This window comes from Marmota marmota, unplaced genomic scaffold (genome assembly GCF_001458135.2).
Source record: "Marmota marmota marmota unplaced genomic scaffold, marMar, whole genome shotgun sequence".
In the NCBI taxonomy this organism is placed as follows: Eukaryota; Metazoa; Chordata; class Mammalia; order Rodentia; family Sciuridae; genus Marmota; species Marmota marmota.
Window position 1 is genome coordinate 6,652,308 of NW_026000001.1, and position 16,437 is coordinate 6,668,744.

Consider the following 16,437-nt stretch of genomic DNA (forward strand, 5'->3'; position numbering starts at 1 on the left):
AGCCGCTTTGGGCGTCTCCTTCTTCCCAATCCCCGAGGCTCCAGGGCTGCGCTCTCCCTGCCCCTAACCGCGCCTGGCGCGCGAGTCGCGTGCTCATCTCCTCCAACACTCTCGCAGATCCTCAGCAGCGCTGCAGACCCGGCCCCGCGTACCCTGCCCACTTAGCAACCCTTAGCCCTTAGTCCCCGCGACCAGTGACTACCGCGCAGACCTCAGGGGCTACCAAGAACGAACTCAAGAAATCACGTGAGCGCTTTTGTTGGGCCTCTTCCTCCTTCCCCTCCGGGGCCACCCTCCTAGAACAGGCTGACGACACGGACAACGCTCGACTGCAGGAGCCGGTTCCGGTGGGGGGTGGGGGCATCTCCAACAGGAGAAACTACACTAGAGGCACCTGAAAGACACATTAAGAGGTGGCCAGGGCTGGGGCTGCAGCTCAGTTGTAGAGCGCCCGCCTCGCAAGTGTGAGGTACTGGGTTCAATCCTCAGCACCACATAAAAGTAAATAAAGACATTGTGTCCAATGTTTTTTTTTTTTTTTTTTTTAAAAAGAGGTGGCCAGAGGAGGCTGTGAGCATGGAGGACCAGAACCGACCCTGGCAGATTATAAAAGAGCATAGGAAGAAAGTACATGAAAACATCTTAGGGAGATAATCTTAATTAATTAATCTTCTCTGTGGACTTAAGGTTGGGGTGATGCCAGACCTGAGTGATGTTTTCTGGGGCCCCTTTGCTAAAAGGCTGAACTCTGGGTGGGTCTCCAACTGCATCACTCCATCACCTTCTCCAGCACTGGCTCCCTGGGACCGCGGAGAAGTGCAGCAGCAGCCCATCAGGAGGGGCGGGTCCTGACTTCAAAGATTTCAGGGTGTGAATACACATATGCAAGTAGAGTAAGAATAATACGAGGTCTTTATAAAACATATAAAGAAGTCTCAAAATTCAATGATGTTGGGAGAAGGAAAATTTCGGAATACTCTCCCCTTGGAATCTAGATGCAGAAATCCCCGTGAAACGGAAGCTGACCAGAACCCAGCAGCATGTTTTAAAGGATCACATGTCCCGATGCAGGGGAGCTCACTCAGGAAGGCAAGTGTGACTCAGGAGATGAAACTCAATCAGTGGGGACTGGGGCTGGGCTCAGCGGTAGGGCATTCGCCTTGCACATGCGAGACCCTGGGTTTGATCCTCAGCACCACATAAAAATATATGAATAAAATAAAGGTATTGTGTCAACTACAACTAAAAATCAACATTTTTTAAAAAGAAAATCAATGCAATATATCACAATAAGAGAAGGAAGAAAACCAGGTGATTGTCTCACTTGGTGCAGAAAAAGCATTTGACATAATTCAGTGCCCTTTCATGATTTCATTAGGAGCTGGGGTCTGGCTCATCAGTAGAGTGCTCACCTCGCATGCATGAGGCCTTGGTTTGTTACAGAACAACCTGGAGACAAAAATGATTCAGTGAACCAGGGGTAGAAAGATGTGTACCCAACAGGAGACCTGCAACAGCCCAACTGGGGCATGCTCCCTGCAGCAGTGAGTGTGGCTCCCCAGGTACGGGGACTTGCAGCTTGTAGCTTCTGCTAGAACACTGTCTGGTAGACAGGAAGAACAAGTGATAGACGCCCAACAATGAAGAGGAAGGACCAAGCCTATTTCAATGTGCAGACTGATCTCATGCATAGGAAATCTTATGAAAGTTAGAGTTGATAATTCAGCAAAATTGGGGTGGTGGAGGGTTTGCCTAGTGTGTGTGAGGCACTGGGTTTGATCCTTAACACCACACACAAAAAAAATGATATAAAAGGTATTGTGTCCATCTACAACTGAAAAGAATATTTTTTAAAAATTCAGTAAAGTTGAAGGATACATAGTAAACATAAGGGCTGGGGTTGTGGCTCAGCGGTAGGGTGCCTGCCTAGTACATGCAAGGTCCTGGGTTCGATCCTCAGCACCACATAAAAATAAATAAGTAAAATAAAGGTATTGTGTCCAACTGCAAATAAAAAATAAATATTTAAAAAAAAATAAAGTATGGGGGCTAGGGCTGTGGCTCAGCAGTACCGCACTTGCTTGACATGTGTGAAGCACTGGGTTCAATCTTCAGCACCACAAAGAAAGAAAGAAAGAAAGAAAGATCTATCAACAATTAAATAAAAAATAAATAAATAAAGTATGGAGCTCGGGTTGTGGCTCAGTGGTGGAGCACTTGCCTAGCATGTGTGAGACCCTGGGTTCGATCCTCAGTACCACATAAAAATAAATAAAATGAAGGTATTGTGTCCGACTACAACTAAAAATTTTTTAATAAATAAAAATAAAAAATAAAGTGAACATAAAATTAGTTGTATTTCTTTTTTTTTTCTTTTTTTGCAGTGCTAGGGAAACACAGGGTCTTACACATGCTTAGGCAAGCACTGTACCACTGAGCTACACCCCCAGGCCAAAATCAGTTCTATTTCTATATGATAGCAAATAGTCTGAGAATTAAATGAGGAAATTATCCCATTTGTAATAGCATAAAAAAATAAAATAAAATTTCCAGGAAGGATGACTGGCAATTGTGACTCCCAGTGACTCAGAAGGCTGAGGCAGAAGACTCTGTCTCAAAGTTTCAAAAAGGACTGGAGATGTGGTTTAGTGGTAAAGCGCTCCTGGTTTCCATTCCCAGTACTGGGGAAAAAAAAAAAAAGATAAAATATCTAGGAATCAATTTAACCAAGAGAGTGAAATACCTATACACTGAAAACTGTTGGTGAGAGGAGTTGAGGACCTGCACAAGTGGATCCAGTGTTCATAGATGGGGACAGGTTGTCAGAACGACTTGTTGCTAGCAGGGCACTGTGGCCCATGCCTATAATCCCAGGGACTCAGAGGCTGAGGCAGGAGGGTCACAGGTTCAAGGTCAGACTAAGCATATTAATGAGGCCCTGTCCCAAAATAAAAAGGCTGGGGGAGTAGCTCAGTGGTAATAAAAGCAGATGGTGTATGTGTGGCTTATTGCCATGCCAAGTGGATCTACAGAACTGATTTACTAATAACATCTCAACAGGGCTGGGCTGGGGCTCAGTGGTAGAGCACTCATCTAGCACAGGTGAGGCACTGGGTTAAATCTTCGCACCACATTAAATAACTAACTAAATAAATAAATAAAGGTACTGTGTCCATCTACAACTAAAAAATTTTTTTTAAATCTCAACAAGCTTTATTTTTATGAAAATGGAAAGGCCAATTCTAAAATTCATGTAGAAATGTAAGGAACTCCAAATAACCAAAGTAATCTTTTTTAGCGGGGTGGAGTAGGGATTGAACTCAGGGGCACTTTACCACTGAGCCACATCCCCATCCCTATTTTGCATTTAGAGGTAGGGTCTCACTGAGTTGCTTAGTGCCTCGCAGTTGCTGAGGATGGCTTTGAACTCATGATCTTCCTGCCTCAGCCTCTGGAACTGCTGAGATTACAGGCATGCCCCACCGTGCCTGGATGGAACACAGGGGTGTTTAACTACTGAGACATACCCCTAGTGTCCCCCTTTATTTTGAAACAGTGTCTCAGTAAGTTGCTGAGGTTGGCCTTGAGATCCTCCTGCCTCAGAAACCAAAGCAATCTTGGAAAAGAAAACCAAAATCTTTTTCAAATTTTCAGTTTCAAAATTTTAAGCACCGGGCTCAGTGGTGCACGCCTATAATCCCAGCAGCTTGAGAGGCTGAGACAGGAGGATCTCAAGTTCAAAGCCAGCCTCAGCAACTGCGAGGCACTAAGCAACTCAGTGAGACCCTGTCTCTAAATAAAATACAAAATAGGGCTGGGGGTGTGGCTCAGTGGCCGAGTGCCCCTGAGTTCAATCAATCCCCAGCACCTAAATAAATAAATAAATAAATAAAACTTAGAACAAAACATCAGGAATTAAGAGACTGAATCTGGCTTAAGGATAATTTATAGCTCAGTAAAAGAGCATTGAGAGTCCAGATATAAACTCAGACACCACAGTTAACTGATTTTCAACAAGGCTGCTAAGACCATGCTCAGGGAAGACTCTCCTCCACTAGTGGAGTGGAACAGCTAGACGTCCGTCCACCGGTAGAAAAGTGCAGCTGGACCCTGAGTCACACCGTACACTCAAAAGGGTCATGGATGCAAAGATGAGATCTGAAACATGAGGCAGGTTTCACGGTCCTGGAACAACCGGAAGCACAGTGCAGGAACAGCAGCGGCAGCCAGGCCACAGGGTGTCACAGGACGTGACAATCTGTGGTACCTCAGAGATGCTGTCAGCCAGAGCCAGCCAGGTGGGGGCGCACCCCTCAGCCTCAGCTACTAGGGAGGCCAGGCAGGAGGGTGCTTCAGCCCAGGCGTTCCGAGTCTGCCTGGACAATGCAGTGCCCCTCATCTCTACCCTAAAGAATAAGATATTCCGAAGAGATTGAAAACAGGACCCAGAGAATGGGAGGAAATACTTTTTAATCGCATAGCTCAGAGAGTACGGTACCCAGCACGTATGAACAGCTCGTACAACTCAACCACAGAAAGGCAATTCGGCTTCAAAGTGAAGACGTAGCTCAGAGCAGACGCTGGCCCAGCAGGCATGGAGCCCTAGCTTCCATTCCCAGCTCCACAAAACAACAACAACAACAACAACAACAACAACGGTCTGGACAGATAAAGAATGAAATGAAATAGCAAGAAGCACCCGAGGCACTGCGGCTGGGGCTCAGTGGTAGCGCACTTGCCTGGCGTGTGTGAGGCACTGGGTTCGATTCTCAGTACCACATATCAATAAATAAAATAAAGGTCTATCAACAACTAAAAAAAAAAAAAAAAAAAAAAAGGAAGCACCTGAGAACATGCCCGACCTCAGCCAGGTGTGGGGGCCACACCTAGGACACCTGGGGTTCTAGCAACTCTGGAGACCAAGACAAGAGGGTCCCAAGTTCCAGGCCAGCCAGGCAACTTAGTAGGACCCCATCTCAAAAAAACAAACAAAAATGCTTGTGGGGGGTGGGGGGTCTGGGGTGTGGCTGAGTGGCAGAGCGCTCGCCTCCCACGTGTGAGGCACTGGGTTCCATCCTCAGCACCACATAGAAATAAACAGGGCTGGGGATGTGCCTCAGCGCGCTCACCTGGCATGCTCGGGGCGCTGGGTTCGATCCTCAATAACCACTTAAAAATAAAAATAAAATAAAGATAGTGTGTCCACCTAAAACTAAAAAATAAATAAACAAACAAATAAAATAAAGGCATGCTGTCCATCTACAACTAATAAAAAAAAAAGAAGAAGAAAAAGCCAGTCTCAGCAATTTAGCACTAAACAACTTAATGAGAACCCGTTTCAAAATAAAAAGTAGAACTAGGGTTGTGGCTCAGTGGTTAAGTGTCCCTGGGTTCAATCCCTGGTAAAGAAAGGAAGGAAGGAAGGAAGGAAGGAAGGAAGGAAGGAAGGAAGGAAGGAAGGAAAGAAAAATCAAATATGACCCAGCAACCCACTCCTAACCATATTCCCCAAAGAATTAAAAACAGGCTCTAGGGCTGGGGATATAGCTCAGTCAGTAGAGTACTTGCCTAGTATGTACAAGGCCCTGGTTCAATCCCCAGCACCCTTCCCCCGAAAAAAAACCAAGCTTTAAAGAGCTGTCTGCACCCCCACATTCACAATGTCAAAGGTGGAAGCAGCCTGATGTCCATCAACAGATGGGGGATGGACAAACACCAATACCCATGCAATGGAATGTTATGCAGATTTGAGTGATCCCACTCCCATGGGTCTCCACAGTCACCATTCACAGAGACAGAGGCAGAGGTGCTAACCAGGGGCTGGGGGGCTGCGAGGCAAGCACTCTACCACTGAGCTACAACCCAGCCCCACTTCATGTTAAATTTTTAAAAATAGTTTTTCCTAGTGAAGATCTGCCTGGTTACTTAAGTGACTGCAGATGCTGAGAAATCTCACAGATCAAGTTGATATTTGGGATTTGCAATGTTCTCATGAATGTACTTTAATTTTTTTTTTTTTTTAGTTGTAGATGGACACCATATCTTTATTTATTTTTATGTGGTGCTGAGGATGGAACCCATTGCCTCACGTGGGAGGCAGGCACTCTACCACTGAGCCACACCCCAGCCCCTTACAAACAGTATCATTTTGGGATGGGGATCTCACTAAGGGGCCAAGACTGGCCTTAAGCTTGTGATCCTCCAGCCTGGGCTCCCGAGTGCCTGGGATGACAACTGTGGTGACCCTGCCGGGCCAAGAGCAGGTTTGTAAGGCATCCATGGGAGCACCTTCTCCTCCGGCCGCTGGTCTCTGCTTCCTGCCGCCAGCGTGGAGGGGGAAGCTGCTCTTTCCTTCCTGGAAAAAGAAAACCAGGGTGACCACAAAGCTCTGATCTGCCCACGGCGCTCCCCGGGGTCCAGAGAAGGTCGGTGGGCCTGTTCTCTGCGCGGTCCTGCTGCCCTGTCTCTGCAGGCAGCTGCGGGAGGCCCCTCCAGCTGTCCACCTCTCTCCTACCCCGCCCACCTCCGAGGCACCTGCGCCCACTTCCAGCCGCCAGCCACCGCAGAGCAGTCCAGGGCCTTAGGGAGAGGCTCACTTGGGTTCTGCTCCACGGTCGGTCCCGAGGCCCCAGGGCTTCACACGTGCTGTGACCTACGCCGGTCCCGAATGCGCCCGCGGCCGGGATGTCCCTCCTCGCTCGGGAGCCCCAGGGGATGGCAGTGCCCGCCCGTGGCACCCGCCATCCAGTTGGTCTACTCCCTGCTGCCCGGCCGAGGGGCGCCGACTTGGCGCTGGGGGCGGGAGGAGTCCCGGGCGACAGCTGGGGGGCGGCCTTGACCTTCTGGCGATCGATGGCTCGGAGCCGGGGCGGTGCTGGGCGCCCCCAACCGGCCCACCCTCCCGCTCCGGGACCGCTATAAAGGGCCGCGCGGACTGGGGCCGGGGCTGCAAGAGCGCCCAGCACCGCCCGCTGCGCCATGGCTCCCTGGCCACTGCCGCCGTCGCTGCTGCTGCTGCTGCTGCTGGTGGGCTCCACCGCGCGCCCCGCGGCCCCCAGGTGAGCCCGCGTCCGCGCCCCTGCCGCCCGGCCCTGCCCACGCCGTCTGACCCCGCCTCTCCCCAGGGCTCCGCGACACTCGGACGGGACGTTCACCAGTGAGCTCAGCCGCCTGCGGGACAGCGCGCGGTTGCAGCGGCTGCTGCAGGGCCTGGTGGGGAAGCGCAGGTGAGCCGGCAGGTGAGGGCGGGAGAGCAGTCTGGGCAGGGGCCCTGCGGCGGGACAGGCCCGGTGCCCCGGCTCCAGGACTAATTTTGATTTGGGGTGGAACAGCGAGCCGGACACCGAGAACCGCACCTCCTGGTTTAAACCCACTGAGGGCCAGCTGTGCCTGCTGTGGTCAGACGAGCCAGCCCTGCAGGCCTGGTGAGCACCCGCGGCCTTCACCCACATCCTGCCAGCCCTTTCTCCCGTCCCCTGCAACCTCAGGGCTGCTGCTGGCCAGGCAGTGGTCTCTAGCTGCCATCCCAGCCCTCGGCTTCATGTCTCTGCAGGATGCCGCCGAGAGCCCCTCTGCATCAGGTCTGGTCTCCCTGGCTGCCTAGTGTGGCTAGGCCTGGTCACAGTTCCAGAGGCGGCTGAAACCACCCAGTGGGCCAGATGAGGACAGAGGAGGACCAGAGAGGACCCTGGGGCGGGGAGGGGCTGTACTTGGCACTAATAAAGGAAGAACTCACACCCACCTCAGGAGCCCACTGTGCATATCTCCTTACACCAGGGCAGCCCCTGCACATCAGGCTGCCAGGAGGAAGGAGGGCCCTATCCTCCTGCTCCAGGGCTACAGGTGACCACACCCAGCTGCCCTTTAAACCTGGGTGACCATCAGGCACTCGCCCTTATCGCTGTCCTCAGGGCCACCTCCTGTCCACTGGCTGAACTTCCAGCTCCGCTCCCCCCACTTTGTAATCCACTTAGTGAACGTGCAGTGTTCAGGGTGCTGCTGTCTCAGGGGCCATGTGGGTCAGTGTGAAGGGAGGGGCACAGACGCTCAGGTGGGGCAGGAAGGAAGGGGGCCACCCAGGATGCCTGGAGTCCCCTGGAGCAGCAGGACTGGAGAGGATATCCTGGTGACACATGTCCAGGCCAAGTGGTGGTGTGACCTCAGCAGGGCCTGTGCAGCAAGGGACAGTGGTGTCACCCCCAAGGGGTGGGCTGCAGCAGCATGTGGGTGCACCAGAGGGGGGGTGAGGCCTGAGGTGGGACTGCCCAGTGAAGAGAGATCAGGAGTCTCAGGAAGGCCACTCATGCGTGCGGTGCCCCACAGCCTCCTCTTCCTCAGACCCAGTGCCTCTCCCAGCTCTGAGGGATTTGGGGGCCAAAGAAAGGAAGGGGCAGGGTAGGTGGAGGTCTGGGCTGAGGAGCCTCACCAGGACTCTGCTCTGTCGGTTACCAGGGCCCCCCGGAGGGCACAGTGGTCCCTGAAACCCTTCACTGGGCCCTGCCAGTCCCCTGGGAACTAACTAGTCCCTGAGGCAGGCAGGGGTGCTGCGGGACAAGGGGCTTTTCCTGCAGGACTGGTGCAGGGATGGCCAAGGACCTGGAAGGGACACTGGGTCTGAGCCCCAAGGAGTGGCCGCCAGAATTTGGCCTTAATAAAATTCCAGTGGCGGAGCCTAGCGGGACAGCCTTGATCAGGGGTTGGGTAGAGCAACCCAAGCCTGGCGAGTCCATTCCCCACCTGTGCCCACCCCTAGCTTCAGCAGCTGCCTCAGCTGTGCTCCAGCCCTGCCCCCCAGATCTGCACCCGCAGCCCCAGGTCCATGCCCCCCAGCTCTGTCCCCACAGCCCCAGGTCCATGCCCCCCAGCTCTGTCCCCATGGCCCTGCTCCAGCCCTGCCCACCAGCTTGCAAGCTCCTCTATGCCCTGTGTTTGGAATCAGTGGTTCTCATTCCCAGTGGATGCCTGAATGTGGCCCAGATCAGGCTGAATGACCACTCCACATCCTCCTCCTGCTGGTGCCCTGGGTCTGGCCGGCCAGCGGGAGTCCCCTTGGTGGAAGCCTGTGGTAAAGGGTCATAAAGTGGGGCGGCGCTTGGCAGGGGCGAAGGTCGCTGAGGCAGGAACTGTACCAGCCCGGACTCCAGAGAGCTGGACCCTCCCGTCAGATGACAGCCGCCAAGATGGGGGCTCAGGCCCTGCGATGGCCTCCTCTGCTGCTGGTGCTGCTCACAGTGCTGCTTGGCCATTCCCCCGGAGCCACAGCCCAGACTCAGGGTACATGCTGGAGGTGCGGGGGGCGGTGGGGTGGGGGCTGGGAGGCACTGACCTGTCCTCTCCAACTTCCCAGTCTGCTCTGTGGACAAGACCTCCCTCCAAGTGCAGGAGAACGCAAATATCACGGAAGCCCTGGTGAACATCTCCGTCCCAGAAGGCCAGCAGGTGACCCTCGGATCCTCGTCCACCCCGTCCGCATTTCGGATCCTAGGAAACCAGCTCTTTCTCAGCGTGATTCCTGATTATGAGGTGCAGGCAGTAGCCTGGGTGGGGTGTTTCCAGGGTCCCCTGGGGTACACACAGCCTCCCTGGAGAAGACCTGGGGGTGGCAAGGGCTCTGCCTCCCCCAGGCATTGACTGACCCTTCAGGCCCCATCCTTGGCTGGGCCTCGTCCATTAGGGAGCAAAGCTGCCTAGTGCCTCCTCCTCCTCCCCTGACTTACCACCAATGACGACCTGGGCCAGCGTCTGCCCTCAGCCTCGGGCTCCCAGCCTGTGGAGTGGGGACGTGTGCCACCACCATGCAGGTGATTTGCAAGACCGACTTGCCTCCACAGGAGAATAGGATGCTAGAAGCACACCTGGAGTGCAAGAGGGGGGACACCGTGGTGAGTGCACCCTGTCCCCCTGGCTCTTGGTCCCTCCTCTGTGACCTCACCCAGGGAGTGTTTTCAAACACCAGCCCTCCCCGGCTACGCCCTCACTTCCTCCAGCCCAGACTCTGCCCTGAGTTTCAGACTCACAAACCCAGCTGTGGACCCACTGTCACGGACATTGGCCCAACAAACTCCTGAGACTCCCCTGACCCCCTCGCCCCAGCACCTGGAGGCACCCTGGCCTGCTGATTGCTCCACCAGGCTTCCTTCTCGCTAGCCCGCCCTCAAGAGCAAATGTGGGCTCCGCCTCAGGCAGCCCCAGAACCCCCCCTTCCTACCTCCACATCCCACCAGGGCCTCGGCCACCAGCTTCCCCTTTCTGGAACCTTCCTACTGATCCCTGTCCTCTCTTGCCCCTGGTCCATCCATCCCCTCTCGGGGTGGGAGGTCTCAGGAGAGCCTAGCAGACCCAGCCCCGCCCAGCACAGCCCAGCACTTCCACATCTGCCTGCGCACTTGGAGTCCAAGCCCCACGAGCTGCTGTGGTGGGCAAGGTTGGGGGTGTGGCCCTGGCCTGGGGTGCCCGTCCCCTCACCTGCTCAGGTGTGCAGGGAAACCTTTCCTCTTTGGTGGACTCCGTGCACCCTGCTGTGCTGTAGCGGCAGCCCTCCTCCTACATCCCACGCCCCAGACGCCCTTTTATTAGGAAACACAAGCTGGAAAACCACGGGCGCCGCCCCACCCCAGCTCCACTGTGAGCAGCCCCTGCCCTGCGCCAGGCCACACCACCGCAGTCCCCCACAGTATCTCAGCGGGCGTCTCTAATAGGTGGGCACCTGGGGCTGCGGCTGGCTCAGTGGCAGAGCACTGGCCTAGCAGGGGTGAGGCACTGGGCTCCATCCTCAGCACCACATAAAAATCAACAGATAAAATAAGGTCTGGTGTCCATCTACAACGAAAAAATATATATTTAAAAAAAACTTTTAAAAAATAGGTCGGGACCCTTCATTTTAATCACAGCTCAGTGGCAGAGAGCTTGCCTTTGCCTCCTGTGTGAGGGGACCCGGGTTCCATCTCCAGCACCACAAAGAAAACAAGACACATCCTCCTGCCCTGCCCACCTGAGAAGGGCGGTTCCTCTCACCATCTAAGCCCTGGTGTGTCCACCTGTGCTGGGCCTCTGAGAGTCTGCCTCGGCTTGTTTGAATTGGAGCAAAGTCCAACCCAGGGGCTGGCGGAGCTCCCTGCAGGTGCCTTCCACTCTGAAGGTCCGTCTCCCTGCTCTGTTCTTCTTGAGGAAACATGACATCTAACATATGTCCTCTTTCTATCTATCTATGTTTATTTTTTAGTTAAAGGTGGACACAATGTCTTTATCTTATATTCATGTGGTGCTGAGGACGGAACCCAGTGCCTCACGCGGGCGAGGCGAGGGCTCCACCTCCCAGCCCCAGCCCCAGCCCCCAGTGTCCTCTTTGGAGGTTCTGCTGGTAGCCTCCTCGGGCCACTTATCTGTCCTCGGAGTGCTGGCCACCTCTGGCCACCTTGGTAACCTACCTCTGTGGTCTGTAAGTCCAGCCAGGATGGGAGCCCCGGGGCTGAGTCTTGTCCCTTGTGATGGGCCCTGCCGTGCTGGGTCACCGTCACCTTCAAACAGACCAGCAGAAGGGCAAGTGGGCGAATGGACGACCACCCGGGTGGATGGACAGGAATGAGGCAGGAGGGAAGGCAGGCAGCCGGGAGGGCTGTGGCCAAGGCTGTCGACCCCTAGGTGACGCAGCTGAAGGTGTTTGTGGTGGTGCTGGATATCAACGACAACGCCCCAGAGTTCCCCTTCAGCACCAAGGAGCAGGACGTGCAGGAGGTGAGTCGGGCAGAGCCAGAGCTGGCACTGCCTGGGCTGGGCACTGGGCGGATGTGGGCCCAGAGGGCTAGTGGCTAGGGGCTCCTCCGTGGGACTGGTCCACAGAGGCCACGCCTGTGTCTGGGTCGACTGCTCTCTGCCCCCAGGACACCAAAGTGAACTCTACGGTCATCCCTGAGGCAGAACTACAGGCCACGGACCGTGACAAGGACAGCACCTTATTCTACACGCTACAGGAAGTGACCCCGGTCAGTGGTACCCCAGCCCTGCCCAACACTGGCCCTTGATCCCCCAGGGGGCTCAGCTGTGGCTCCCTCTCCCCAGGGCGCTGGCAGCTTCTTCTCCCTTTTGGGGGTGAACCGCCCTGCCCTGAGGCTGGACCGGGCCCTGGACTTCTACAAGTGGCAGAACATGACCTTCCGGCTGCTGGTGCGGGTGAGTGGTTCCCCCAGCTGAGTACTGGATGCTCAGGCCGGCCCTGTTTGAGGTCCCCTACCTGACACAGCAGAGCTGTTACAGGACACAAGGGAGGAGCACCGGGAGCCCAGCCACACAGCCACGGCCACCCTGGTCCTGAAGGTGCTGCCGGCTGACCTGCGGCCACCCTGGTTCTTGCCCTGCTCCTACTCAGATGGCTCCGTGTGCATCCAGGCTCAGTACCAGGGGGCCATCCCCACAGGACACACACTGGTAATGGGGGCCCCCCGCAGGCAGGGACGGGCTTGAGTGCAGAGTGGGGTCTGGGAGGCTCAGGGCGGGAGCAGGCTGGGGCCTGGGCTCTCAAGGGGCGGTGGGCCGACTTCAGTCACCATCTTGGAATAGCTGTGAATGAGCCTCTTCTCCCAAACCGCCCACCCAGCCTTGGGTAGTGTGTACCAACCCCCGCAGCGTGGGCAGCCCTGCCCGGTGAGGTCAGCCAGAGGTGGGGCGGAGGGGCCAGGAGGACCGCCTGAAGGACAGCTGAGCAGAGCCCCTCCCCAGGGCTGGCCTCCCAGGCAGGCCTGATCACACTGTGCATCCCGACCCATGAGGTGCCTGAATTTGCCTGTAGCTGCCCTGACCGAGACAGGCCCTGCCCGGCCCTTCTCCTCTCCCCACTGGGCTCCAAGCCTGTGTTTCAGACCCTGAGGAGCAGGGGAAGGGCCGACTGGGGCCATCTGCACCAGCCCCACGATGACCCCCACCCCCACAGCTGTCCCCCCTCATCCTGCGTCCGGGGCCCATCTATGCTGTGGACGGAGATCGAGGCATCAACGAGCGGGTCATCTACAGCATTATAGGGGGTGAGAAAAGACCTGCCCCCGCCCACGGCACCACAGACCCCTGCCTTGGACTCAGGCTGAACCCGCCAGGATCCTGGACCTTAGGGAGGGGACCAGGGTCTAAGTTCTGCCCCACATCCTCTCAGGAAACAAGGACAACACATTTGCCATCGACCCAGACTCTGGCAACCTCACCATGACCAAGAGTGTCCCCAGCCCCGCGACATTCCTGCTGCTGGTCAAGGTGGGTGCCGGCACAGGGCAGCAGGACGTCAGCCGCACTTTCACGGGCCTGCTGGCCACCACTGCCTCTCCTTTCCCAGGGTGAACAGGCTGATGGAGCCCGCTACTCGGTGACCCAGGTCACTGTGGAGGCCCGCCAGGCCAACGGGAGCCAGCCCCACTTCTCCCAGAGCCTGTACCGAGGCACCGTGGCCCCTGGCTCTGGGTCTGGTGTGGCTGTCCAGGATGCCGCCTCCCCCTCTCAGCCTCTGAGGATCTGGGCTCAGGACCCTGAGTTCCCGGTAGGCGGCCCCCTCCTGCCCCTCCAGGAGCCTCGTAACCCTGCCGGGTCCCAGGGTCTGCTCGCCCCCGTGTGGGTGGGCTTGGGGTGAAGAGTGAGGGCAGCCCAGGCCCAGGCCTCACTGCAGCCACACCCAGGACTTGAACTCGGCCATTACCTATCAAATCACCAACTGCTCCGAGTTCCGGATGGCTGGAGAGATGGTGCTGACTGCCACGGCAATAGAGCAAGCAGGGGTCTTCTACGCAGAGGTAGGGAAGTGTGTCTGAGGGTGGGGGACTGCAGAGGGGCTCTGCAGGGACAAGCCCCCCTTCCCACCCCAGGTGGAGGCCAACAACACTGTGACTGCGGGTGTAGCCACCACTGTGGTGGAGATTCGTGTTTCAGAGCCAGAGCCCCCCTCCACAGGTAAGCCTCTGGGGGGCCCCCTCCAGGATGGCTCCTACCCTGGGCAGGTGGGCTGGGTGCAGAGGCAAGTCTGGCACTGTCCCTGGCTCCCTAGGCTCCCCAGAGCCCCCCACATCCCCAGAGACTGGAAGAACAACTGGGCCCTGGAGCAGCACGACTTCGGAAGCCCCCAGGCCCCCTGGGACCTCTCAGGGACCCTCAACAACCAGCTCTGAGGGTGGCAGTGGCCCTCATCCACCCCTAGGCACAACTCTGAGGCCACCTACCTCACCCACACCCGGGGGACCCCCCAGCCTGGGAGTGGGCACCTCAACCCGACCAGCCACGCCCGGTGGGGGCTCAGCACAGACCCAGAAGCCTGGGACCTCTGGGCCCACGGCTCCCGGTACCGGAGCAGGTACCTCCCCTCAACCAGCCACGCCCGGTGGGGGCTCAGCACAGACCTCAAAACCAACGACCACCCCCGATGTGGGAGCAAGCCCGTCACGACCCGCCACGCCCGGTGGGGGCTCAGCACAGACCCAGAAGCCTGGGACCTCTCGGCCCCTGGTCCCTGGGCCCAGCAGGAGCCCCCCACCCTCAGGTAGTCCCCACCCCACTTGTCCTAGCTCAGAACCTGGGTGGTCCAGGGTCGCCTCTAGGACAGAGTCCCAGCCAGGGGTCTGTCTGGTGACAACAGTCAGCCCAGGAGCCCCCAAAGCTGCACTAGGAAGGTGTGGGGTGCAGGGCAGGGGGCAGATTCGAGATCCAGCGAGCTGAGTTGCCAAGGCCGTTGGTGATTTAGGATCTTAAGACAGAGAGCACCCCTTCAATGATCAGGAGAGATATGGAACTGAAATTCAGACTGGACAGCTGCATCAGGTTTGTGGCTATGCTAGAAGCTGAGGCAGGATTTCTTGAGCCCAGGATTTTGAGGCCAACCTGGGCAACATAGTGAGCCCTGTCTTAAAAACAAAACAAACAACAACAACAACAAAAAACACTGATTGTATCACACTATCACACGGCTTGGGGTACTGGTACACCTGAGGCCACATAGGAGTTTGTGGCCCAGGGGACCTGTGTGCTAGCCCTGTACTAAGGAGTCTTGGTGGGTTTAGAGCAAGCAGAATCAAGTTCCAGAGGTCTCCAGTGGTCTCAGGACATATCTGTGCAGTGAGCAGGGAGCCAGCCTCCTCCCAGATTCCCAGAGACAGTGGCACAAGGCAAATCCCGGGGGGCTACGGAACTGGAAACGGAGTGGGGAGCAACTGAACACTGTTTCTGGTCCAAGCCCAACGTACATTCAAAACGGATGCAGAGACTACCCGAGACTGAATTCCCTGTAGCCATTTATCCTGTTGTCTCCGAAGTTGGTTCCTCCCTGGAACACCCTGTCCTAGGGGGACCCTGGGCCTTGGTGTGCTCACAACATCTCCCTGGGGGGGGGGGCCAAGAGCACCTGCCCCTCAGAACCCACAGCTCTGGTAGGGGGCAGCCAAAGGCTGGCTTGTTTTCAGGGTTCCTGGCTGGCACAGGCTGGCACAGGCTGGCCAGGTGTGCCACGGTGGATGACCATGTCTTCTGCAGGGATGCCAGGAAGCAGCACAGGAGGAAGTGTCCCCATACAGGATGACCAGCACTTCTCCATAGTGGACATGGCAGTGCTGGGAGGGGTGCTGGGTGCACTGCTGTTGCTGGCCCTCCTGGGCCTGGCCATCCTCATTCACAAACACTATGGTCACCAACTGAATTGCTGCTCTGGCAAAGCTGCGGTGAGATCCCTTGTGGGGAGCTAGGGCCTAGCAGGGTAGATGACAGTGACAGAGACAGACAGAGGGGCAGAGGAGAGAGGTGGGGAGGGAGGGAGACATGCAGAGGGATGAAACATGGGGCAGAGAGGGGGCAGAGAGAAGGCAGGACGTAGAGTGCCGGCGGTCTTCTGGCTCTTCTGTAATTGCAGCAACTTGGGAAGCTTAGGTAAGAGGCTCATAACTTCAAAGCCAGCCTCAGCCACAGTTTAGCAGGATCCAGTTAAAAAAAAAAAATAATAAGGGCAGGGAGGGGGGCTGGGTGTGTGGTTCAGCGGATAAGCACCCTTGGGTTCAAGCCAAGGTTCAAGGGGGAAAGAAAGGAGTGGGAGATAGTGGAAAGGTGTAGAGATTGAGGTGGAGGTGGGGATAAGAGAGATGGAGGGGATAAGGGGGTGGGAGAGTTGGAATGGGATTGTCAGGGGACCAGCAGGGGACCAGGGTTCAGTGACTCTGTGAAGGAGCAGCAAGCGTACATGCCAGGGTCACAAAACAGGGCAAGGGCAGAAGCCTACAGAGTGGAGGGACCAGAGTCCCACTGATACCCTTGCTGTGCCCACAGGAGCCCCAGCCCCACGGCTTTGACAATCAGGCCTTTCTGGGGGACCAGGAGGCCAACTGGGCACCTGCCCCTAGCCCCGGTTCGGGGCCCAAGTCTGTGGAGGTGCCACCGGAGCCGCCCAGCCCCGGGTCCCCTGCCCCTGAGCCTCCCAGCACCGAG

The 16,437-nt window shown here is 56.4% G+C and overlaps 2 protein-coding genes and 1 long non-coding RNA gene across 8 annotated transcripts in view; 2 read left to right on the top strand and 1 right to left on the bottom strand.

Moving 5' to 3' along the window:
• Positions 1–5,376: 5,376 nt before the first annotated feature.
• LOC125618119 lies at positions 5,377–9,905 on the bottom strand. 2 transcript variants are annotated; one of them, XR_007349367.1, is made up of 3 exons: positions 9,717–9,905; positions 9,326–9,561; positions 5,377–6,355 (listed from the first exon to the last, which is right to left on the bottom strand). It is a non-coding gene; the product is annotated as an uncharacterized LOC125618119 (long non-coding RNA). The 2 variants fall into 2 exon arrangements; XR_007349366.1 differs by having other exon boundaries at positions 9,326–9,480; positions 9,717–9,894.
• Sct (secretin) lies at positions 6,850–7,739 on the top strand. The gene is made up of 4 exons (XM_048807940.1): positions 6,850–7,058; positions 7,125–7,226; positions 7,332–7,424; positions 7,553–7,739. Exons 1-4 carry the CDS (start codon positions 6,979–6,981, stop codon positions 7,638–7,640), a joined length of 363 nt encoding a protein of 120 aa, XP_048663897.1. The 5' UTR covers positions 6,850–6,978; the 3' UTR covers positions 7,641–7,739.
• Positions 9,106–16,437, top strand: part of Cdhr5 (cadherin related family member 5) — an 11,326-nt gene continuing 3,994 nt past the window's right edge. The window contains exons 1-15 of one of the 5 annotated variants that reach the window (XM_015503378.2): positions 9,106–9,273; positions 9,347–9,522; positions 9,831–9,881; positions 11,641–11,733; positions 11,880–11,981; positions 12,058–12,168; positions 12,253–12,423; positions 12,926–13,016; positions 13,142–13,239; positions 13,319–13,519; positions 13,656–13,769; positions 13,842–13,926; positions 14,021–14,509; positions 15,496–15,680; positions 16,279–16,420. In XM_015503378.2, coding sequence (XP_015358864.2) covers positions 9,165–9,273; positions 9,347–9,522; positions 9,831–9,881; positions 11,641–11,733; positions 11,880–11,981; positions 12,058–12,168; positions 12,253–12,423; positions 12,926–13,016; positions 13,142–13,239; positions 13,319–13,519; positions 13,656–13,769; positions 13,842–13,926; positions 14,021–14,509; positions 15,496–15,680; positions 16,279–16,420 — 2,218 coding nt within the window. In that variant the 5' untranslated portion in view covers positions 9,106–9,164. The remainder of the gene's footprint in view (positions 9,274–9,346; positions 9,523–9,830; positions 9,882–11,640; positions 11,734–11,879; positions 11,982–12,057; positions 12,169–12,252; positions 12,424–12,925; positions 13,017–13,141; positions 13,240–13,318; positions 13,520–13,655; positions 13,770–13,841; positions 13,927–14,020; positions 14,510–15,495; positions 15,681–16,278; positions 16,421–16,437) is intronic. The other 4 variants (XM_048807936.1, XM_048807937.1, XM_048807938.1 and 1 more) reach the window with 4 other exon arrangements.